Source organism: Salvelinus alpinus, chromosome 5, assembly GCF_045679555.1.
Source record: "Salvelinus alpinus chromosome 5, SLU_Salpinus.1, whole genome shotgun sequence".
NCBI classification, from domain to species: domain Eukaryota; kingdom Metazoa; phylum Chordata; class Actinopteri; order Salmoniformes; family Salmonidae; genus Salvelinus; species Salvelinus alpinus.
The window spans coordinates 36466915-36490077 of NC_092090.1; the positions used below are offsets into that span (position 1 = coordinate 36466915).

At 43.8% G+C, this 23163-nt stretch overlaps 1 protein-coding gene across 14 annotated transcripts in view; it reads right to left on the bottom strand.

Annotated features, from left to right (window-relative positions):
* Positions 1–3068: 3068 nt before the first annotated feature.
* The window catches only part of LOC139576124 (F-actin-monooxygenase mical2b-like), a 47995-nt gene continuing 27900 nt past the window's right edge, over positions 3069–23163 (bottom strand). Inside the window, exons 5-30 of one of the 14 annotated variants that reach the window (XM_071401813.1) lie at positions 22009–22110; positions 19796–19951; positions 19536–19636; positions 18703–18960; positions 18475–18590; positions 18141–18267; positions 17865–17961; positions 16420–16567; positions 15403–15602; positions 13761–13861; positions 13405–13476; positions 13149–13286; positions 12612–12731; positions 11895–12248; positions 10984–11091; positions 9606–9767; positions 9163–9327; positions 8583–8735; positions 8318–8395; positions 7981–8073; positions 7195–7323; positions 6690–6867; positions 6311–6387; positions 6128–6215; positions 4247–4307; positions 3069–3286 (exon numbers count right to left, since the gene is read on the bottom strand). In XM_071401813.1, coding sequence (XP_071257914.1) covers positions 4249–4307; positions 6128–6215; positions 6311–6387; positions 6690–6867; positions 7195–7323; positions 7981–8073; positions 8318–8395; positions 8583–8735; positions 9163–9327; positions 9606–9767; positions 10984–11091; positions 11895–12248; positions 12612–12731; positions 13149–13286; positions 13405–13476; positions 13761–13861; positions 15403–15602; positions 16420–16567; positions 17865–17961; positions 18141–18267; positions 18475–18590; positions 18703–18960; positions 19536–19636; positions 19796–19951; positions 22009–22110 — 3380 coding nt within the window. In that variant the 3' untranslated portion in view covers positions 3069–3286; positions 4247–4248. Of the gene's footprint in view, positions 6216–6310; positions 6388–6689; positions 6868–7194; positions 7324–7980; positions 8074–8317; positions 8396–8582; positions 8736–9162; positions 9328–9605; positions 9768–10983; positions 11092–11894; positions 12249–12611; positions 12732–13148; positions 13287–13404; positions 13477–13760; positions 13862–15402; positions 15603–16419; positions 16568–17864; positions 17962–18140; positions 18268–18474; positions 18591–18702; positions 18961–19535; positions 19637–19795; positions 19952–22008; positions 22111–23163 lie in introns of all 14 variants that reach the window. The other 13 variants (XM_071401812.1, XM_071401808.1, XM_071401807.1 and 10 more) reach the window with 13 other exon arrangements.

The following is a 23163-nucleotide window of genomic DNA, read 5'->3' on the forward strand; positions in this document are numbered from 1 at the left end:
ACCTTAACCTTTCCATTGGGAAGATAATGCAGTCTGTCCTGTAAAACTTGGCCTGTTTGTCACCAAGCTGCCTTATCTTACAATAGAGAGGTGAGCCATATAATGGGAGCCAAACACTGGGGATCAAACAGACCCTCCCTTGAGCAATACGATTATTCAGGCAAGATTTCATCCTGTTGTAAATTACATTAAGCATGGATGGTGCAGCCAGTGTGGTCTGATAGGAGAGATATCAAATCAGCCACCATGCATATTGTGATACCAACATAAACCTGCCTGAAGCTGATGGTTTAACTGGTTCAGTGAGCTGAACAAGTGAGAAAGTTGGAGAGAGAAAGAGAAAGAAAGTGTTCCGATTCTATTGGTATGCTGTAGGCCTTGGTTCTTTTAAACATGTTTATGCTGGCCAATGCCTGAACCCACATATTAGACAATTACAGAGGCATTTCTGGGTCATTTCCATGATCTCTTGATATGAGCCTCTTTCTAAACAACAGTGCTTTCTAGTGGTTACCTGTTCCAATGACATGTTAGAGGACATGAAATAGAATCAGTAGGATAGAATCATTCAATTACACTGTTATGAGCTGTAGTAGATGGTAGTTGCCAACCCGTAAATTACTCATAAGTGGTCAGTTAATAACTTAGATAACCTCATTTGACCCATTTAGTTTATTTTCCCAGAGTTGAGATCACAATAGTTACTGTGAGAACTGGAGTCCAGAGGGTATTGCTATTACGTAGCAGAGCTGCACAGCAACGGGTGATGACAGAGGAGGAAGGAAGGGGCAAGAGGTACAACAGGAAAAGGAAAAGGTGGAGACAAGAGAGGAAGACCTTCACAGACAAAAAGGCAGACATGCAGTATAGTGGCAGAGGAGAGACAAAGTAGGGGAGAGTGAGAGACACAGGCAAACATACATACAGGCACTATATATTAATGTCTCATCACCCTCCCGCTCCTGGGACAGTGGCATAGATCAGGGATCAGGCTGAGGGGAAGGTGTGAGTCAGAGTAGAAAGTGGAGCCATATCACACTGTTATTGGAAACAGTGATTCCGCCAGTGGGTGGCATCAGAGACTCAAAGTTAGTCTCATCCAGGTCAGATAGGAAAAACAGTTCTCAGTCCCTTAACCAGCTGCATATTACTATAAGGCAGTGATTTACAAAGCACGGCTGCTGAATAGAAAATGCCATGTCAAGGCGGTCAACTCTAATTGACTGTCAAGAGAGTGTGCCACTTCAGTTGAGTGTAATTTCCCTTTGCAAGTAATTGTTCTGTAATTTCTGGAGACATTAAATAGCTCAAATGCCACTTAAAAAATTGTAGCTTGCCCCTGGATCCCGCTTGCATAAACAGTTTTTTTCATTTTTTACAAATAATTTATTATGTTCTGTCCTGTTGATCACTCAATTACTAAATAATGTCAGCTATGCACATTTACCCTTGACTTGATAGCTCCAATGGCTGAGGTAAAACGGTTGGCATTTCTCAATTGACAATCTCAAATCTATGCTAAGGGTTGAATGCTCTGAAGGCAGCAGATTAATAAAATAAAACATCTACTTTTATACAACACCAAAGAGACACATACCTGTATGTGTCATGATTTATCTCACTGAATACATTGCTTTTACAAACCTCCATTATTATTTTGTCAAGAAACACGTGGCCTTCTGTAGACCTTTCAATGTTTTTAGGGGTCACATTTCCTCAGCTTCTCCCTGATCTCTGCTGTACTGGAGGAGGGAGTGAGGCATAACCTGCTGACCCCAGTAGCTTTGATTACATCACAGCACACACACCATTGGTCCGTCACACTGTGATGCAAAGTTTCTGAACAAAATGTCCAGGCCCATCCAGCCCCGGTCTAGCAGATGTGCCAGGTCAACAGTATGCTTAAAGTTGAAGTTTGGTTTAGAACATCTCCCTCTAATGTTTGTGTGAGAGGCTCTGAGGACTCAGGGAAACAGACATGTTTACAAGCAGCATCATCAGGGCTTGCAAAATTGTTGGCTGAAGGTTTTTTTTGGTTTCCATGGTGATAGGTTGAAGGGACAAGTGGATGATACTCGAAAAAAAGAGTGCTTCCATAGTATGTACCTCTGTTTTGATTACATTAAATCAAGCTTTCCCCTTAAAAGCAAAGCTAATGGAAGGTATTGGATACTGGTGATAATACAGCCAGGGACACATGCTTTGGCAGCTAGTATAATACATTGATTGTATGTTTCCTTTGAAATAATTGTATTCTTTATAAACAGTACACACAATTTTAAAAAACACTTCAAATTCTAAAGTAGAAAAAAAAAGGTATTCTGGTGGTGTGGGGTGGCATGTAGCGTAGAGGTTAGAGCGTTGGGCCAGTAAGCGAAAGTCTCTGGTTCGTATACCCGAGCCGACAAGGTGAAAAGTCTGTCGAAGTGCCCTTGAGCAAGGCACTTAACCCTAATTTGCTCCAGGGGTGCTGTGCTACTATGACTGACTGTGTAACACAACATATTTCACTGCACCTATCCTGTGTACTGTATGTGACAACAAAACATCTTAACCAGGTATGATGAGAGATGATTTCATAGCTGTTGAATAAGACTCAAGACACTGATGGTGCATATGGAGAAAGAGAACTGACTCCCTCCTGTGAGAACCATGAACCATGCCTGGCAGGACCACAGTGGGCTGGCTGGGGAGAGAGTTGTATGGTTTGACATGTCCCCTTTGACCTCATCACCAAAGAATCCTTTCTGGCTCTCACGGATCCAGAAAGAGCTCCAGGAACCCATCCAGGAACATGTCCGTCTGGGGCGTTATCAGCACTGAGAATGGGACAGAGGAACTTAACCCATCCAATAATACATTTTAATTTAGGAGACTAGACATGGTAAGTAGACTAAATATAGGAGACATGCTCTGTAAAAGGAGTTCATGTTTAGGATTTACTTTGAATACTGAGCCTGTATACTATATGAACGGCTTGACTTAAACGTGTTACCCCTATTTGTACTATTCTATGTGCCATATCAACCCACGGGGAGAACATTATGAAAGAATGACAGTAAACTGGATCAAGATGACAAATCACTCAGGTAATTTATTTACATTTGTTGCTTTAGGTCATACATAAAGCAACACAGAGTCTCCATGAGAAAAGCAGGCTGCATTTGAAGTCCCATAAAAGATTATTCAATGTATTCATTTAAGACAACATGACTTATGAACCGGTTGGGAGATTCATTCCCTTTGTTTGTGTGGCTCAAGAAAAAGTTATCCTGGGTGACAGCTTCTGGAAGAGAGAAAGAAAGATGGGAGAAAAAGTGGCATGCATTTACATGACAGAAATCTGTCTGTCAATCGTTCAACGTGCACTTGGGAAGACCAAAGCAGCCCAAACACCACAGTTTCCTTGTTATGCATGCAAACACTGAAAAGACAGTCTCTTAGAAGGTGTGACTTTGAATATCATGGTATTATGATGTGTTTCAACCTCTAACAAGTGTGTGCTGTGGTTATGGTTCTGCTGGGGGTGCAGGACACAGACATTAGTAGTTTAATAACTTCATAGGTTCCAGGGATTCCCACATATTTAGCCTCACATTGAAGTGTTTTACCATTTTATTTTCAGGACAACCAGGGCTACAAGTAGAACATAACATTTGACATAAACAGTTGCATTCATGAGTTTTATTGACAAATGTCAATTAAAAAAACAAGGTCCAGCCCCCAAAAAGCTGATTAAAAATGAATATATAATAATTACAATTGTAAATTCATAAATGGTTAGCTTAGTGGGAAATGAATATCCAACTAGTCAGTGATAACTGTGTGGAGTATGGAGTTTGTGACAGCAACTATGTGAGTTTATAGACACTATGTCCTGAGATTTCCTATGATCTACGAAGAAGAACCCCTTACCTCCTAACAACTCTTGATTGGCTTATGGGTGTCATAGAGCAGACCAGATTACATGTGCGTGTTTGTGAGAGTCTCAGCCTTTCATAGTACGGTCATAATAGTTTGTAGATTAGACATTTTTGTGAGAAGAACCGTTATTGGGATCTAATATCGCCGGATGCAGACGAAATAGAAAAATCCAATGCTAAAAACTGCTGTGTGTAGCTCAAACACAGGGGTTAGAAGCATTTTTTACTTGTGTGTGGAAATGCTGACAGTAATTGGACTAATCTAACAAAGCATCCACTCCAAAACATTATTCACAAAACCATGTGACCATGCAGGTGATCACCTTCAGAATGGCATGTCTCCTAACCAATCAGGAGGCTCATCATCAGAAAGTTGAAAATAGACTTCAAGTGAACAAGAATAGAAATGAAAGGAAGGAAATATAGTAGGTTAGAATACAGAGAAAAATCAGAGGAAGGATCAAATCCAGTTAAAATGCATAGAAACTTTGCAATTGTTAGATAACATGAGATTGTGCTATTCAACAACATGCAATTTAGCACTGTACAGTGTACTGCATGAATGATGTAACTTCTGGTTAGGGCTGAAAACACTTCTCATTTTTAAAGTGCACCAACTGATCCTGCTATCATACTTAACATGCTTATTAACAGTGAGATTAGTGGCAAGCACATACACACCACAGCATTCAAACATAGCCTGTGTTATCATGTCAGATTCAGTCCTTCTGAACAATTCCTTTCAGCAATATTCTTAACATTATGAAAAACATATTGAAGTGAAATAGACCTGTACAAATAACAAAAATGAAGAAAAACCTCCTCCATTACAAACATACAACAACTCTTTAGAAGATTGTCTCTTATTCCACCTCATCATACAGTAAATTGAATTTGGCCATACATCTGTTTCACCAACAGGTGGCAGCAACGAGTAAGCATTAAATAGTCCATGAACGGGTGTAGTAAACCAAAGCCCATGGCCATGAAAGCTCTTCCCCTTTTTAAGAACAACGGACAATGCACAAAAATACTGGAGGCACTGGGCCATAAAATAAAGCAATAAAAGTTATCATAATGTGTAGCGAAAGTACACTACGGTCATGGTGTAATACGAGATCTTATAATAAAAACATAAACATTTTAATTTGTGTAAAATAATATTGAAATTGAAAAAAAGATGAGAAAACCTTGTCGAGCACAGATCCACGTTGGCCCCCGACCCCGACCCCGACCCTGACCTGTGAGTTCAGCAGGGTTTAGTAAACGTGCAGCGTCAGCACTAGTCATTATCCAAGGCCTGGACAGCCATTAGGCAGCCATTAACTCCCACACCATTCATCAGGCATCAGCCACAGGTTAAGGCAGCTCCCCAAGTTAAAGTGCCTCAAGTCAGTCTTTTCATTTAGATTACTTTTTCCACACAAAAAATCTGTCATAAGCTGAGCTAAGCCATGTAAAAACTGGCTCGATTTTGACAGCCAGTTGTTGAAAGACTCAACTCTATAGCAATATAGATTGGATGATTTCAGCAGTCATATCAGCCACATACCGTAAATGATTTAGACCACCATGAAACCATGTACAGCACATTACCCCTCATCATAAAGAAAAATGTAATGTTCATGAAAACATCACACGTATCACAAACCAAGCTACCACTTGGGAAATGTTATTTGTTCTTTGGTTGGTGTAGGACTAGATCTAATGCACTGACAGCTACATATTCTGTGAGAAAATATTAACAAGGTGCTTGTACACATGGTCAAACAGTAGCTTGCCATCATATGACATGGAACAAATGCAAGATACGCCAGTTAATGTTCGGCCAGGCTTCAGACCCTATTGCACAAGGGTTAGGGATAGGGTTAGGATTAGGCTTCCCTCCCTGGTGGGCCTCTACATGAGCCTGTGACCTAGGTGTTCCTCCAGCCACAGCAGTAGGGGCTGGATGGACTGTGAGACAGGCCCGGTTTCAGAGTACATCTGCAGCAGCACCTCCTGGAGCATGAACAGCAGAGGCACTCCCAGGCTCAGCAGCTCATACAGGAAGAAATAGTCCTGCACATTGGCTCTAAAGTGGAGGCCCACAGCATGGGCCGTACCATACACCCAGCGAGACAGGAGGCGGGGGGAGTCACACACAGCCCGGGTCACACTCAGGGGCCAGCTCAGGCTCTTCCTCAGGCGGGAGCTGAAGGTACCTGGTGACTGGCTCTGCAGGCCTTCTGTTGTGTCACAGTCAGGAGTCTGTGTCCCTGACCCCTCCTGAACCCCGGCTCCATTCTGACCCTGAGGGAGAGACCCATTTAGTCACAAAGATGTCCCACAAATTAACATCAAAATGACAATGGCAAGTGGATGATTGAATGATCCAGATCAATTACCAGATGTGAATTGAATGTCCTCCGATGATTCATTCCATTTTTACGTTGTGTGAAGTGCAGCTTGCAGTATAACTTGCCTAATTGAACATGATCAAAGGAGGATTTAGAAAAATTGGCACATAAACAGTTAATTATCTCTACCCGGCAGACAGAAGAGAACTGGCCACCCCTCAGAGCCTGGTTCCTCTTTAGGTTTCTTCCTAGGCTCCTGCCTTTCTAGGGTGTTTTTCCTAGCCACCGTACCGCTACATCTGCATTGCTTGCTCTTTAGGGTTTTAGGCTTGGTATCTGTATAGCACTTTGTCACAACTGCTGATTTGATAGATTGATTGATTGACAGTAAGCGAACATCTAAACCTTAGTGTTGGGAAACACATACCCTGCTCAGAGTCGAAGGCATGGCCTCCCTGGCGCAGGACGGAGCCACAGGTGTCACAGCGAAAGCACTCCCTGTGGAAATAAAGTCCCTCAGCACTGATCCTCTCCACCACATACACGCGCTTCTGACAGGAGTGACACTGGTCACCAGACCCGGGGAACTCCCTCCGCAAGGAAACCTGGGAAACAGAACAGAGAGGCAGACAGTGCAACAAACGTTGTCAGCCCAGACAATGACGATAATGAGGGAGTGATGCACTTGTGTCAGATTCCACAACTTTGACCCTAAAAGGCCTTATGGCCGAGTTTGGCCTTTAGTTCACAAAGCATAAAGAGTCATAGAGTCCTGCAAAGAATAATCATCCCAATCCTTATTTTACACAATCTCTCTTCATCTGACTCAGACTATCTCCCAGGCCCTGGCTCTATGTTCTTCACCTAGATAAGGGCTGTTGTTCAAGGCTGGTACAGTCTGAGTGGTTGCATGCTCAGCCAGACATGCTTACCGGAGACAGAGGCGCAGAGGCTGGGGGTGAACAGGGGGAGGAGGCTTTAGGCCTGTGGTCAGTCTCATAGAGGGTGACCAGCGTCTCAGCCCTGGCTGCTATAGCCAGAGACACCTTCCCCACCGTCCGCTGACATGCAGCAAGGAGAAAAAGACAGGAGGAAGACAGGGAGGACGAGAGGTAGGAAGAGAGAAAGAGAGTAAGAATAAAGGGAGAAAGAGAGTAAGAATAAAGGTCAGAATGATGAAAGCAAAAGTGATAGTCCACATCGTATAGATAGATAGATAGATAGATAGATAGATAGATAGATAGATAGATAGATAGGTAGATAGATAGATAGATAGATAGATAGATAGATAGATAGATAGATAGATAGATAGATAGTGATTTGACTACTTTGTTCTCTGACTAAGGCCACTGTTGGGGAAATTAGTCAAGTTCTTTCATCAAAATAAGAGTCTCAGCTCAAAAGTATGGCCACAGAAGAGGAGGGAATGTTTTCTCATTATGGTTAGCTAGTGTGCCTGTCTGGATGCTTCAGATTGCACTGACTGCACGGCGCTGGCTCAAAATTATCAGAAATCTGTGGACAGGGAGGGGCAGTCTAACCCACAAAGTGCAGCACCACAAAAATGTATTCAACCTTAGCATGAGAGGCCCCAGCATAGCTAAAAAACAGCTCACATGCTTCTTCCATGCAAGACCTTTGTGTCGACACGTGTCCTTTGTGATTTAGAGGATAGTACAAGTTACTTTAGCAGGCATGTGGCGCTGGGGGCAAAATACCTGTTTGACGTTATTAAAACCAGGTTCTGGCTTTGGTTGTAGTATTGCAGTGCGTTGTTGTTGGGATACATATGTGGAGCCACTGCTGTGACACTGAAACAGCAACATGACTGTGATGTTAATAACTACAGCTGTAAGTTACATTCAAATTAGATTAGAAGTTAAACAAATATATACTTCTAAAATGTATACAATTAACCAGATTTAAACATCATGTTTAAAATCAAACAGACAGCACTTCATTTTGTGTTTCTCTGAGAGGCAGCAGGCTCTGCATATAGAAATGATGTGGCCAAAAAATAGTGCTATGGTTTGGAGGCACACGAGAGTCACTCACCACATGTGACTCATTCAAGGGATCTCTTTGCATTTCTTTCTTACAAAGCTGCATATCTAGTGCCCCAGATTGACTGGTCTTTGGTTTTCCATGAAGAATGAAGGAATTAGAGGAAACAGAGAAGAAAACTTAGTTGAACAGTTCAGTGACCGATAAGGGATAGATTAGTGCATCAAAATAGCAGTATAATGTTTGCTCTGCCATTAGGGGATATGGGTTTCATCATGACAGACAGATGGTGAGAAATGGATGTGCTTGTTTTCACCTTGAGTTGGAGTAGAATGGATGAGGATGAAGAAACGGTTTGAGGGAGTGAGAAGGTAGAAAGGGTGATTTCTGGACAAAGGAGGGAAGTGACTTTAGGAGTGGGAGCAGGGAGGATGGGAGGAGAGGGACTGGTCTGTTCAGCAGATCCAGGCTAGGGTGGGAATGGGAAACAGAGGAATGGAAAGTCAAAGAGGGAGAGGATTGTTAAAAGAGAGACTTTGAGAATCAGATAGGTTAAATGATAGTTGGCATGCTCAGTTTGATGGCCTACAGTACCTGGTATTCCATGGCACTCTACCGTCCTATTGACCAAGCCCCAACCTGCGTAGTCTCAACTCAAGAACACTACATTCCATTTTGACGTCAACTCAGTTATAGTGCTACAGATTAAAGATGTGCAATATCTCTTCGTGATCAATATTGAATAATCACAGAGGTTTTAGCATAACACACAACGATAGGGACACAGCAAGCATTTCACTGTAAGGTCTACACCTGTTGTATTCGGCGCATGTGACAAATATAATTTGATTGGATTTGACATGCTGAAACACAGACATGGATGTGGTTATTTATACCTGATGTTGAAGTAGACAGGAAGAGGAGGAAGAGGATGGAGAATATGTATGAGGGGGTGAAAATGTAGAAAGGGTGATTTCTGGACAAAGTAGTGATGAAGAGATTTTAGGACGGGGAGCAGGGAGGATGTGAGGTGAGGGAATGGTCTGTCCAGCAGATCCAGACTAGTGTGGGAATGGAAAAGTCAAAGAGAGGAAGATATTATGAGCATCAGATGGGAGTTAAATTAGAGTTTGCATGCTTAGTGGGTTGGGCCTCAAGCCTAAAACGCCTGGTATTCCATGACACTGCATTCCATTGAAGTGGAAATTCAGAGTGATTTAGATAAAACGTGTATTTCTTCATGATAAATGTTAAATGATCACAAAGGTTGTAGCATGACACACAGTGATAGGGACACATACAAGACAGTGAGACAGACATGGATGTGGTACTTTTTTACCTGAGGTTGTAGTAGACAGGATGAGGATGAGGAATAGGGATGAGGAGGTGAGAAGGTAGAAAGGGTGATATCTGGGTAAAGGTATAATGAGGTGACTTCTGGACTGGGGTTAGGGAGGATGGGATCAGACTCTGAGGGAATGGCCTGTTTATCAGAATCAAGCTAGGTGAGGAATGGGACAGGGGAGATTTGCAAATGAAAAGAGAGGGAGAGGATTATTAAAGGAGAACTTTGAGTGTTAGTAATTAGATATAAGTTACAATGAGAACTGGCGTGCACAGGGGGATAAGCTTTAAGCAAAGGTATTCCGTGGCATTATCCTATCATAGTATTAACTAAACCCCAACCTGCTGAGCCTCAACACAACAGCTTACCCTGGTTTCCACTGAGATGGAAAATCATTTAAAGAAGGTGAGCAGTATCTTTTTTGATGATAAAATACCATGGAAATACCTTTTCCTGTAATGGAAATTGCAGTATGATGACTACTCTAGCACTAAACACCTTGTTTGATGACTGCAACCTCTTCCAGTGAAGCACAGAGAACCCAGTGCAACCTTTCAACAGTGTCCATGCTGAAACCCTCTGAGTCTCTGAGCACACAGAGTAGGCAAATTACCATCACAGACAGAGCTGAGAGAGGAGGCTACCTAGCTTTCAGCCTGAGCTCTCTTCTGCAGGTCTGTCTCAGTGGGAATATAGAATCACGATGATTTCTGCTTAAACAACGAATTGCCTGACGTGTTTTCACAGGGCGTTATATTGTTTTAAAAAAGCCTTGTTGAAACCCACAACATAAACAGTCATATATTGACTGACAGTGAAGGCGATTTAAATTACAGATGTAGGATCTTAATTTGATCACTATTTTGTTGCTGAGAATTTTCTTGCACAAATGCAAACTTGTAGCATATTCAAAGTTTAAAAAGGTTTCTAAAGTTTGTAATTTCCACTTTAAAATGTCAGACTTTCTTTGCCCTAACGAAAAATGTATCAACACAAAAAACAAAAAAATGGCCATTAATTATAATCCACATAATAATTCAAATTTCCTGTTGCTGCAGGAATTATTTTCCTGTTTTAGCAAACTGTCTCAAATTAAGATCCGACATCTGTATAACAGAACACTGTGTCCTACAATAACCTGAAATCACCTGCGCTAGCTGTGTTCTGTTGCTACAGACTCTGAGCAGCTGATGAAGACATCGCCAAAAAGGTCATGCTTCTGGAGATGATGGATGTTAAATTTCAACACAGGGAGGATTATATGAACTCCGTGCAGCAGCAGTAATGCCAAACAAGACCGAGCGTGCAACACGACAAACACACTGAGGGACGGGAGAGGTGAGGGGTCAGAGTTCAGGGGTCAGATAGTCACCTGGCACGTAGAGTTCACATCCCCAGAGAACAGTGCTCTCAGGTGGACCGCTTTCTCCTTGATACTTTTATTGTGAAACTCTCTAGCATTCTGGGTCTGAGCTTTCTTCTGCAGGACACATACCATGAGACACAGACACAAAGAACAGGCATCAGAAAGAGAAAGCTGCACCCGCAACACAGTACCACATACTCCCTGTCTGATGAATGGGTCTGAATAGTAACATAATTAGGCAGATTATTAACTCCCAAATCAGTTATAACGTACGGACAAATAAAAGTATGAAATGTATGCACTCACTATTGCAAATCGCTCTGGATAAGAGCGTCTGCCAAATGACTAAAATGTCAAAGGTAATGATCAAGCAAGATAAGTGGACTTTGGTCCTACTTTCCCACTGAAGGAGCTAGATGGCACATCGTTTATTAGGTGGTGGGGAACAATAGTGTTGCTGTGTTGAGTAGAGTGGCAGTTTTTGTAATACTAATTTGACACACCAGCAGAGATGACTCCACTCTTATACATGTGCTCCTGGAACAGCAGACTGAGACCCAGACAGAGACAGACAGACACACAGGACTGGCACAGAACAAGGCTACAAGGGCAGCCCACTGGCTAAACTTGCCAGTCAGCAGCCTCTGTGCCTCTTTGTCTCTGCCAGGGCTGTGGGTCTGTTCTTGCCATTGTGGTCAGTGTGGATGATTAGGGGTTGACTTCACCAGCTGACTATGTGCTATACAATGCTAAATGTATAATCACGATGATTATCTCATCATTCATATTCAGCCTTTTCCTAAAAAGGATGTCTTATATGATCACACAGTAATAGGCAATAACAATAGTAAAAGACAGAGCAGACAAAGAGAAACGGACAGATGGAAAGGAAAGGAAATGAGAGGGGAATAGGTCACCTGGGTGATCTTTTCCTCCACTTCCTGAAGGCGTTGGAGCATTCTAGACATGGCTAGGACTGCTGAGTGGCAGGAGGGAGAGTAGCCAGTGTACTCTGGGCTCTCTGGCTTTTGAGGCTGCGTCTGAGGTTGCATCTGAGCACATGTCTGATCAGCCTGTCTGACCTTCCTGAGGGTGGGATGTGGGATGGATGGGGGTTGGAGCTTAGGTTGGGGCTGGAACTGGGGTTGGGGCTGGTGCTGAGACTGAAGCTGGGCTTGAAGCTGGGGAGAGAGCTTGGGTTTGGGAGGAGGCTGTGGTGGGGGCCGAGCGATGCACTCAGCTGCATATTTGGCACAGGTTGCAGACGGAAACTGGAAACACACAGCACATGTGAGCTGCAGTTCTATGGCTCTCCGTCAACTCAAGGTAAGCTTGATGAGAAAACAAGAAGCAATTGCAGCTAACAGGCTCCAGTAGTTTAACAGCTGGAGAGAATAGGAGGGAGATTTATGCCCCATGCTTTTCTTTATCGTGTGAATCTACTTCACTGGGGGGCTTATTTTTCATTTCCAGCCCACAGGGAGCATTTAACACTCTCACTCCAGGTAGATGATGACTGGTTTGTGAGCGAGTGTATACCAAAACTGAGTGACAGTGTGTGTTCTGCAGAGTGTATTAGCGTGGGTATGCGTGTGTATTACAGTATGTTGACCAGGCCTGCTCCAGTCCTCTACCTGTGTCTTGGGGGGAGGGTTGAGTGGGGTCTGCTGCCTGAGGTTGGTGAAGCGTGGGGTCTCAGTCATGTCCATGGAGCGTGGCCGAGGGGCCCTCTCAGAACCCCAATCACACTGAGACTGATGGGGTTTGTCAGCCAGAAACAAAGCCAACGAAAAAGGTTAGTAGAAAGACAGAAAAGGAAGAAAAGAGACAAAGTGACTTGCAAGATAAGTTAAGTATCTCACCAAACAGTTAAGAACAAATTCTTATTTTCAATGACGGCCTACACCGGCCAAACCCGGACGACGCTGGGCCAATTGTGCACCGCCCAATGGGACTCCCATTCACAGCCGGTTGTGATACAGCCTGGAATCGAACTAGGGTGTCTGTAGTGACGCCTCTGTGCTATAGCACACTGTGGTATAAGGCCTCTGAGAACAAACATGCCAGGTACTATACCATACTATAGTACTGTATAAGCTATGGAGGACACTGTCCAACACTGACAAAGTCCTGAGGAGGGGAGATGGAAGACATATCTTGGTGGTTCTGACCTGTCTCCGGAGGGTGAAACTGGGGTTGCTCTCCTCAAACTTGGACAGGAGCTGGCTGGCCATGGAGCGGACCTTGTTCTCCTTCACCTCCCTCCCCTCACCTACACAGGATGCACTCTGACTGGAGAAGTTGGTTGCCTGTCATGAGAAATAGTGACTTGAGTTATCAGGTCCAAAATAAATGGTATTTTGTCGTATTTGGCGTTGGTGCGCTTAGAATGTCATTATGAAATGGTAGTTTGATGATAATAACTACCTCTTCCAAGTAACTGCAGACTTTTCGTCTCCTTTTGTACGTTGGGTCAGTATCTTCTAGCTTCTTCTCATCCTGAAAGAAAACAAACAGGCCATAGTATATGACTAAATATTTTCGACTGCACTCAATGGTAAAAAGATTCAACATGAAAGTGAACTAATTAAAAAGAGCCCATCTCAAAAAAACTCTAGAAGAATGATCTGTATTTATACATTTAACTTGTGGAAGGCCCCAATACAGTCCACTTATTCAAATGAAATGACTTTTGAAATGATAACACAGGAAGGCTGAAATGGCTCTCAAGTTGCAGTAGTTATCAAGGCAGACAGGCACCTTTGAGAGAGGAGTGTGATTACCTTTGGTATCCTCTTTCTTGGTACCAAGTTCAGAACTTTGTTCATACTTCTGACTGCCTTGGAAGGATAGTCTTCACTGTTTTCGTCGGCCCCTCTAGAATCTGCAAAGAAACACGAGTATATTAAAAGGTATGATATATTCCACGGAGCTCAGCCATGAATGCCAAATAAAATCAATGGCCAATGTTTCTTTTTACATTACGTCTAAAAGAAACCTAATATTATAGTGTTGGAAGGAACCAGATGGGGCAAGACCATCTGCTTTTCATGAGAAATGCCACCTAATAAATAAAGGGCTTTTTTGTGGAAACCAATACTGGGAACACTTCACTTCAGATCATAAGAATGTATACAATTATTGCTAAATAGTACATCCTCATTCCGTCATGTGGGAAACCAGCTTTGCTGTGGATAGAGGCATAGCATGTGACCTCTCAGAGACCATAAAGCTAGTACAACTGATGTCCCTGTGGAAATAATATGCTCTGTTCACCTTAGGCATGTCAGACCAGAAACTGGAGTAAGGTGTAGTGTTTTCTCTCCAGGCATCCGAGACTCAGAAACTATCTGTAAGGTAACCTACACTGTGCTGGGCAGATGTGCAGTCCTCTCATGCCAGACAATGTGACTGATAAGGTTGTGCAACACAGAGGAAGCTAGATGAAATCTCATACCCTCACACACACCGGCTAAAGTGTCTCTAGAAAGACATAACTTATCTGAAAGAAAGCAGGGGTCAGCCCAGAAGCAAAGGGATGAATTACATTAAGGACAGAGACAGCTTGATATGTAAAGAAATGGCCAAAAAAGTGAGAGGCTGGGATTTTAATACAGTGGACACAGTGGAGTGGTAAGGCCTTCGAGGGTGACAATGACGAGGTGTTAAACTATGAAGTTTCAGGTTTTGTTATTAGTCGTATGTACGGGCTACACATGGTATACACAGTCCAAATAAATGCTTACTTGCAGGTTCCTTCTCGACAATGCAACAACAATAATAAATAATAAATGATAAGAATACGAACATGAAGTAAATTGCTCAGTAGAATAGAATAAACATTTTACCATAAGTATAATACAGGAAGGCACAATTTATAGTCCAATATTTACACTCATTATGGGGAATGGGGATAGGGGTGCTAGTATTTAAATTGTGCAGTATTTAGCAATAATAATGAGAGTCTGGTGGCAGCCGTTGTGATGTAAGTGTAGCATGAATGTGTGTGTGAGTGTGTGTGTCTACAGGGGGAGCCTGTGGCCAGGGCAGAGCAGTAGGACCATATGCCTCTCCACCCTGTCTGCTCCTCCTAATGAAGTGTTCAGAGCCAAATGCTTCTGCTGCATTTAAAAATAACTCTTGACATGGGAAGGAGCCTTTAAAAAAAGACCTGATGATATAAAGGGCTGCTACTGTGTGTGTGTGTGTGTGTGTGTGTGTGTGTGTGTGTGTGTGTGTGTGTGTGTGTGTGTGTGTGTGTGTGTGTGTGTGTGTGTGTGTGTGTGTGTGTGTGTGTGTGTGTGTGTGTGTGTGTGTCTGTGTGGGTGCATATCTGTGTGGGTGTGTGCGGGAGTGAAATCTGAAGTCTGGGGCTTCAGGACAGACGTGTCTGCGGGGGGATGGGGTGAGGGGTGTGAGGCGTACCTGAGACGGGGAGGGGGGTGCCGCGGAACAGCTCGTAGAACTTGGAGAGGTAGGTGACCATTCTGGTCTTGTCTGGTTCCTGACCAGCAGCCATCTCCTCCCCAGTGGTGAAGGGCCGGATCCCAAACTCCCGCTCAGCCAGGTTACATGCCAGCTGGAGGTTGTTAGCCGAATCCTCCTCATTCAGCGAATCAAACTCTCTGAGGGAAACCGATTGAAATGATATCACGCGATGTTGTTGTAATGTTGTGTGGGTAACTAGGTGAAGGCTTTATAAGACTAAGCTGGTGTCAACATAGAAGTTATGAAACTGTTCTAGACTAGCAGTGTAGCCCTCACTTTTCCACAAAGAAGAAGTCATAAATAACAAACTGCCCTACATACTGAGTGTGACATGTAATACATAGTTATGCTTTCCAAACTCCCTTTCACATACTACAGGGTTTCTCTAAAAGCGGTTGTGTCTTCTGTGTGCTCTGTTTCATCACACCTATCAGTAACAGAGAGAGAGAGAGAGAGAGAGAACTGACATCGGGAAAAAGGCTCTTTAATGAAGCTCAAAAGTCCTTCACACCCACCACTTACATTTACTCTCACACAAAGACGGGCTGTGAGTGAGAGGCAGGGGCTTGTGTGTAGATAGTACACCAGGACATACATTGACATACTTTCATGCCTGGCATTGTTTACATTAGACACCGTCAGAAGGAGACAATATTACGGTGTGGGTGTAAGAAGTTTTGCTATTACTGGTGTCTTGATGTAAATGTTAGCCTAATGAGGAAATTCCCCATTACACAATATACCATAGAGGCATTTTATGAGGAGCCAGTCTATCGACCTACAATGACAAAGTGCTACATGCCAGGGTGTGACATGAAGAAGTCTCACACATGGTTTATGAGGAGAAAAGAGAGAGTGCTGAGGTCATTTACAGTTACAGTAAGGTACATGAGGCCAGTCTTACTGTGGTGGTTTACAGGGTAGGTGTGTGTTGCAGTGTTTTGCTATACATACATGAGGTGGGATCTGAACCGGTGGATGAGGGCACAGAGAGCCAGGCCGCTCTGCCACGAGGTGGTCAGGTCAGTCACGCTCACGTTCCTGTAGCCCTCGGTCTGTTTCTGACACCACGTCAGCAGCCTGCTCGGCCTGATCTCCGACTCTACACACACAGACAGGAACAAGGTGTTCAGTAGGGTGAAAATGGCGTGAAAAAGGGAGGCACTACCTAAGTTGGTCCAATAAGAAGAACATAGATGTTTGTTTTCCATTGCCCTATTTTCCATTTGTGTGACTGTCCTTGTCTATCAGTGTATCAGTGTTTTGTCACTTGTCATGTGTTGTGTTTTTGTGGAAACCAGGAAGAGTAGCTGATTCTGCTGCGAAAGCTGATGGGGATCCAAATAAATAAAATACTAACCACAACCCAGCTAACAGCCACCCACCCACTCGGCAACACAAACACAGAGCTAACAGGAAGTGAGATCATAGATGTGGGACAGTGACAGCAGGTGACGTTAATGAGAGGTAAGACTGATAAGAGGTAAGTTAGAATAGGGGCTGAAGTATGCACATGACTCTGTCAGGACATGTTGAACCTGTCTGTCATTGTGTAATAGGACCAATGGTTGTGTAACATTGTGTTTAGTGCATTATGTAGAGGCCAGCGTGTGCTTAAAGAGATACTGTATACATGGAAGAAACATTTTCTGATGATGGAGACAGTACTCATGTTTAACATGATCCATAGGGCCAAAAATATCTTGAAACGTAACCAGCTAGACTTTGTTAGGTCTGGTATCTGAGAACATCCTAAAGATATCACAGATGCGTTTAACTACTAGTGTATCAAGTCATGTTTTTCCTTTTCACAATACACAGAACCACCAGCTTTGACCTCCAATTAAATGATGAATATATGGGGGGGGGGGGGGGGTCTGTACCCTATATGACCCTGTCCACAGTCAAGAGGCTTCACCAAAACTCCCCTCTCACCATGGATCATTGAAAAAACAAACCTCAGACGGCGACTTATTTCCCAAGCAGAGATTAATGCGGGCCCGTCCTCAGTCTGACACTCCTGTTAGCGAGAGAAAAGGTCTGCCTCACCTTAAAGACTGCTGTGGGCCTCTGTCTCAGAACACTCCCAGAGCACAGGGAACGGGAGAGAACTCAATAGAACTACAGTGGAATATCTTCTCCTACCTTTGGGTAAATAGCCACTGAATGAATGAGTGCTGCCGATATTTGGGCCCCTGAAACCCAAGGGACTCATCCGTCATCATTTTCAAATGAGTTACTTGAACCAGTTGAATAGACATCACAACATGTTCTGTAGGTTGGAGCCATGCACTGGATCAGAGGTAAGTCCATACTAGACAACGGTATCCAAACACACTGTACTAAAGCCTCCCAACTCCACAGTCTCTCTGGCCTCTCTTGTATCGTGTGTGGCTCACCTCGTCTGGCCAGGTTCACAGGGCGACGTATTGTAGCATTACGCTCCAGAGAGCACGACTTCACTGGCATTTCTCCATTGATGTACAGGTGACGCACCTGGAAGAAATAACAAAGAGGCACAGCTGAGATTTAGGCAGAAGAATAGATAAGAAGAGATAAGAAGACAAGCACAGTCCATCCTTCTTGTGTTAATGTTAAGGGTGAATCTGATATTGGTGACAGCAGAAAGTGAATACTGCAGTAAGCAATGTGATCCTTGAGAACGGCCTTGGTACCTGGTTTTGCCTGACACAGGTGGAGATGAGGTTGGGATACCGAGTCCCAGGGTCAATGGTGTACTGCTCAAAGTTTTTGCCAATGTTTTCAGTGGTTGTCTGCGGCAGGATTCTGTAAAGACTCTCCCTGGAGAAATATATATATTTAGTGTGTGTGTGTGTGTGTGTGTGTGTGTGTGTGTGTGTGTGTGTGTGTGTGTGTGTGTGTGTGTGTGTGTGTGTGTGTGTGTGTGTGTGTGTGTGTGTGTGTGTGTGTGTGTGTGTGTGTGTGTGTGTGTGTGTGTGTGTGTGTGTGTGTGTGTGTGTGTGTACAGTATGTGTGCTGACCACTGACCTCTCAGCTAGCACCTCCAGAGGGGTCCTGCCCTCAGCCCACCTTTTCACCATCCAGGCTGAGTCAAAAGCAGCCAGGAAGCCTCTCGCACACCCTGTACCCATGGGCCAGAACGGCTGCACACACAGACACATAACATCAGCATAACAGTACATTTGGCTGAACATGCAGTATTAATGTCCAACCATTTTAAAGCATGATTGAACCCTGTTGTCACAGCCTCCTCACCTCTAACAAGCTGTCCCCAACCAGTGCCACAAGTAGCTGATGTCCGAAGCGTTCTCTGACCAGCGCTGCGTTCTCCGAGGCATACATGCTGGTGAAGTCAAACATGGCCACGTCCGGCTGGCCACAGGCATTTATGGCAAAGTCCAGCGTGGGAAGCTGGTAGTTGGTGCCAAAGTCAGCGGCTTCGCGGGCGTAACCCAGCAGAGCTTCCTGGTTCACATTCTCACTGCTCAGCAGCATCTCTGTGTCTATGTAGTCCTACGAGACAAAGTCAGGGGAATTGTGTTTATGAGAGACCATGACCAAAAGGATGAAGTAAAAGAGGCAAAATGAGATGCAACATTGATACCCCAGGTGTAATAACAGTTATTCAGCTCGTATATTAGAGGACCATTAAAGATGGATGCTCTTTAAATTGTACTGTGACGCCAGTCTCAAAGTCCCACATTGTCTTTATGAATGAATTCATGGGATGACTCATGCAGAACCCTGGGAATTGAAGTGAGAGCGAGCACTGAGAGTCATAAGCCAGTGAAATATGTGCTCCTTTAGGGATGTTTATAACACTTAGCTTTCATGGATGTCATTGTGGTGCCCGCCCGGCTCATGGGCTGTTCAGCTGGCAGACCACCAAGGATGAGATTCCTCCGACCCAGCACCCTCCTCTATTAACTCCTCACCTCTCCTTCTCTCTCCCCCCTCTCTCTATTTCTCTTCCTCTCTCACACACACATCTGAATACACATCTGAATACAACACCCTCGGACAGCAGGAAAAATCGGCCCGCGTCTGAATCTAGTTGATGATCCCTGATCTAAACAATGTTTGCTCACATGAATGATGACACCCTTGTCCAGTAGGCTCTGCTTCTTTGCTGTCATGACAAAGTAGTGTGTGTTGTCCTTGTAGTACACAATGTTCTCCAGGTCAATACCTGCAACAGATGACAGACACAGACAGGAAGGTTAAAACCCCCCATGATAATGACAGGGTTGAAGATTGCTGTTGTTTGACAATGTGTGGATTTAAGTGCATTCTAGGGGCAGTCTGCTCCTCTGGCTGACTCATTGGCTGTGGGGGATCTCAGGCCCACCTGTTTCCTCTTTGAGGTCCAGGAAGAACTTCTGGTTAAAGATGAAGGCCACACCGCTGATCTCCTCCACCTTGGCCTCGGCCGTGGTGTTCCTGTTGACAAAGTTGGCCGTGATGGCGATAGCCAGCTTACCACGGAACTCCTTCCTCTTGAACCCTGAGAGCGAGAGAAAGAGGGAGATAGAGAAAGAGAGAGAGGGATAGAGAAAGAGAGAGAGAGATGGGATGTTACTATTCTCTGGCCAGGCCAGCGGAGTCATACTAATCCAGAGGAAATCTAGCACTGAGCTGTAATCACAGGCCAGTTATTTTAGGATCAGAGAGGCTTGTTACCGAGGTGATACTGTTTATATCACCAGGGGAACAAAACCCTCAGCGGGAGAGTTGGGTCAGTACTAAAATGTTATGATCTAAATATGTTTTCCAGGTTGATTAACTTTCACAACTTCAGGTGGAGTAGAGTGCAGCCACTCCTTACATGAACTGGACTATCGTAAGAAAAGGTGCAGTCTCGTTTTTTCACGGTGAGATTTTGCAATATGTACTATTATTGGCTGCAACTGCGTACACTTCTGCTATTTAGGATATCAACAACAATAGAACAGAATCAGTTCCTCTTCAGATAGAAACATTGGGGAAATGTAATGTCATCCTCTCACTGATCCTGATTTTTTTTTTTTTTTAATGGAGACATTTTAGAGGCTCATTTAACATTAACTTTCTGTGTCCTATCCAGGGCCAAACATAACTGCAGACAAGCCTTAAAATAGACTGAAGCATGGGCTCAGACTTTTAATGCCAGACTGCTATTCACTTGGGTTCCTGTTGCTGCTATTCTCACAATTACAGTTTTATAAAAAGCTGTCTGACTTTTTAAATGACATGCAAAACCTTGCCTTTGTGTAAGAGAATATGGTGATATAATTTTTTTAAGTCTCTTTGTGGTGTCAAAGCTCTACCAAAGCTCCTAAAGCCTGGAAAAGGCAACCAACCACAGCCAATACCCGGGATATGTCACTCCAGGATGTATGTCCCACAGGCCACATGTTAGTATGCTTATAACTGTCCTGGGGAAGAGGAGGGTTCTGTACCAAAGCCCTCTAGCGAAAGAAAACACATCAACATTACCTCTACACCTGTGACTCCGGAAGGAAAGGAAGATGAATGTTCTAATGTGTTCAGCCTCTCTTCCTCCTACAAAATAATGTATGAGCTTCTGAGAGATGCTTTTCTAGGAGGAGGTAGCATTTTAATATGAGCCAGAAATGTTCCATTACGGTCACTGCTAATTCACTGGGGCATTTCCCCCCCGTCACATCACTCTTTCCAATGCAGCTGTGTTCCTCTCAGACGATTAGCTGGGTACAGAACAGATTGCGGTATATTTAACCCTCCTCTCAGACAGGACTTGCGTGGCAGTTCAAAAGTAGAAGGACTTCTAAAAAGAAAGTTTTCCTCAGGCTTTTCGTCATCAGACGATGACCTAAACGCCTCATTGTTTGGAGACAGAAAATGCCCTTTTTAGGAATAAGCATCTGATGTGGATTGGTGAGGAGATGACAGGCATCTGTGAGGGAGAGTCCAACATGCATGCATCAACTGTTGAACAGCATCCAGATGACTACACAAACAGGGTCCCAGATCTTTTTTATTAAGGTACAGAGATATGGTGATTTCATGTGTAACCTTGCACTTTGAAGGAGAGATTAATGACATAGGGTATCGTTTTACAGAGGCGAGCTTGATTTTATGGCTTCCTAACTTTCTTGGATGAGACTATGCTTTTTTAAATGGATGCTTTGTGTAGCCAAAAGCCGCAGCCAATAACAATCGTATGTTTCTTAGTTACAGTTGTTAGGCTGTTATCCAGACAAAATAATTATATGAGAAAGGTGTCCTGGATATTATTTGAAACAAGCTACTGTCAACAAAGCTACATAAACATACTTTTCAATATAGAAATTGTGTTTGAAGGCGCTCCAGATAATATCCAACTGCAATTTAACTTGGAGCTAAATTTAGCTTTGGAATAAGTAGTGTTTAGTAAACATATTGAGCAATCTCAGAGAGAGCCATTCCACGGATGTCATCACATGATATCATATACAGTACCATATCACCATATCCTATGTCTGGGGTCAGGTCATTAACGGAATGTAGATATACTCTGCATGGATACAACCTGTCACCCTCCCATCCCTCCAGAGTTCTCACCTTCCAGGGTATTTCTCCTCCCATCAGCCCCCACCACCACGTCAAAGTCAATGTTTGCCACGGGGTGATCGGCAGGCCTGATCTCAGCTCTCCAGCCAGGCCCTGAAACACAGACAGAGGAGAGGAGAGAGAGCAGGAAGGGAGGAGAGGAGGGGAGAGAGGGTCAGTACAGTTCCACATTCACAGGGACACACACCTCAAACAAACATACTTATCAGTATACAAACGGGTAGAGTTCAACCCAGATAGAGAGAATGAGAGGACATGGGCTAGAGAAACAGACACAATATTTACTTGGTTGCTCTTTTGGCCTGTTATTTCTGGGGAACAATATTTATGATGCCTATCAACACCAGTGGGGAAAAGGCTTTGCTAATCCTGACAGCTCTCAACAAAGAGGGTGACACAGAGGTCACACACATTGTGTCATTTAGCTCAGCAGACTATACCGTGCTGTAATTATATAAGATGTTGATTAATGTGGGGCGGCAGGTAGCCTAGTGGTTAGCGTGTTGGGCCAGTAACTGAAAGGTTGCTAGATCGAATCCCCGAGCTGACAAGGTAAAAATCTATCGTTCTGCCCCTGAACAAGGCAGTTAACCCACTGTCCCTAGCACGTCATTGTAAATAAGAATTTGTTCTTAACTGACTTGCCTGGTTAAGTAACAAATTAAATAAATAAATAAAAATGTCAGTCTCACTTGTACTGTATAATTGATACCAGGGCGTTAGCCATCTACAGTATATAATTCAGTACATTTTAGCACGTAGTGGATCAAATGTGGTGAATGATGTCAGCCACAGAGGCAGTGTGAGACCCCAGCAGCGTTGGGTTGGCTGTCTATCCACTGTGTAATATCACCATGTCAAAAATGCATTCCATCATGTCAAGGACACCGAGCACCCTGTGACAGCAAAAGTAGGGGGACCATTCTGTATCCAAATTTAGTAAAGACTCTTGTTTTTATCAGTTGGTTGACGTCGCTGTCGAGGCCACATGGGATAGCTAATGACCTCCAGTCCAGGAGTCCAATCAACAAAGCTCTGTAGGAGGGAGGGGGGTCAAGTGTAGAGCTATTTCAGATAGCCAGCCTTTCAGCTCGGCGCCACATCACCACACACCCCGCAGTGTTCACATCTTGAAGCAGCTAGTAC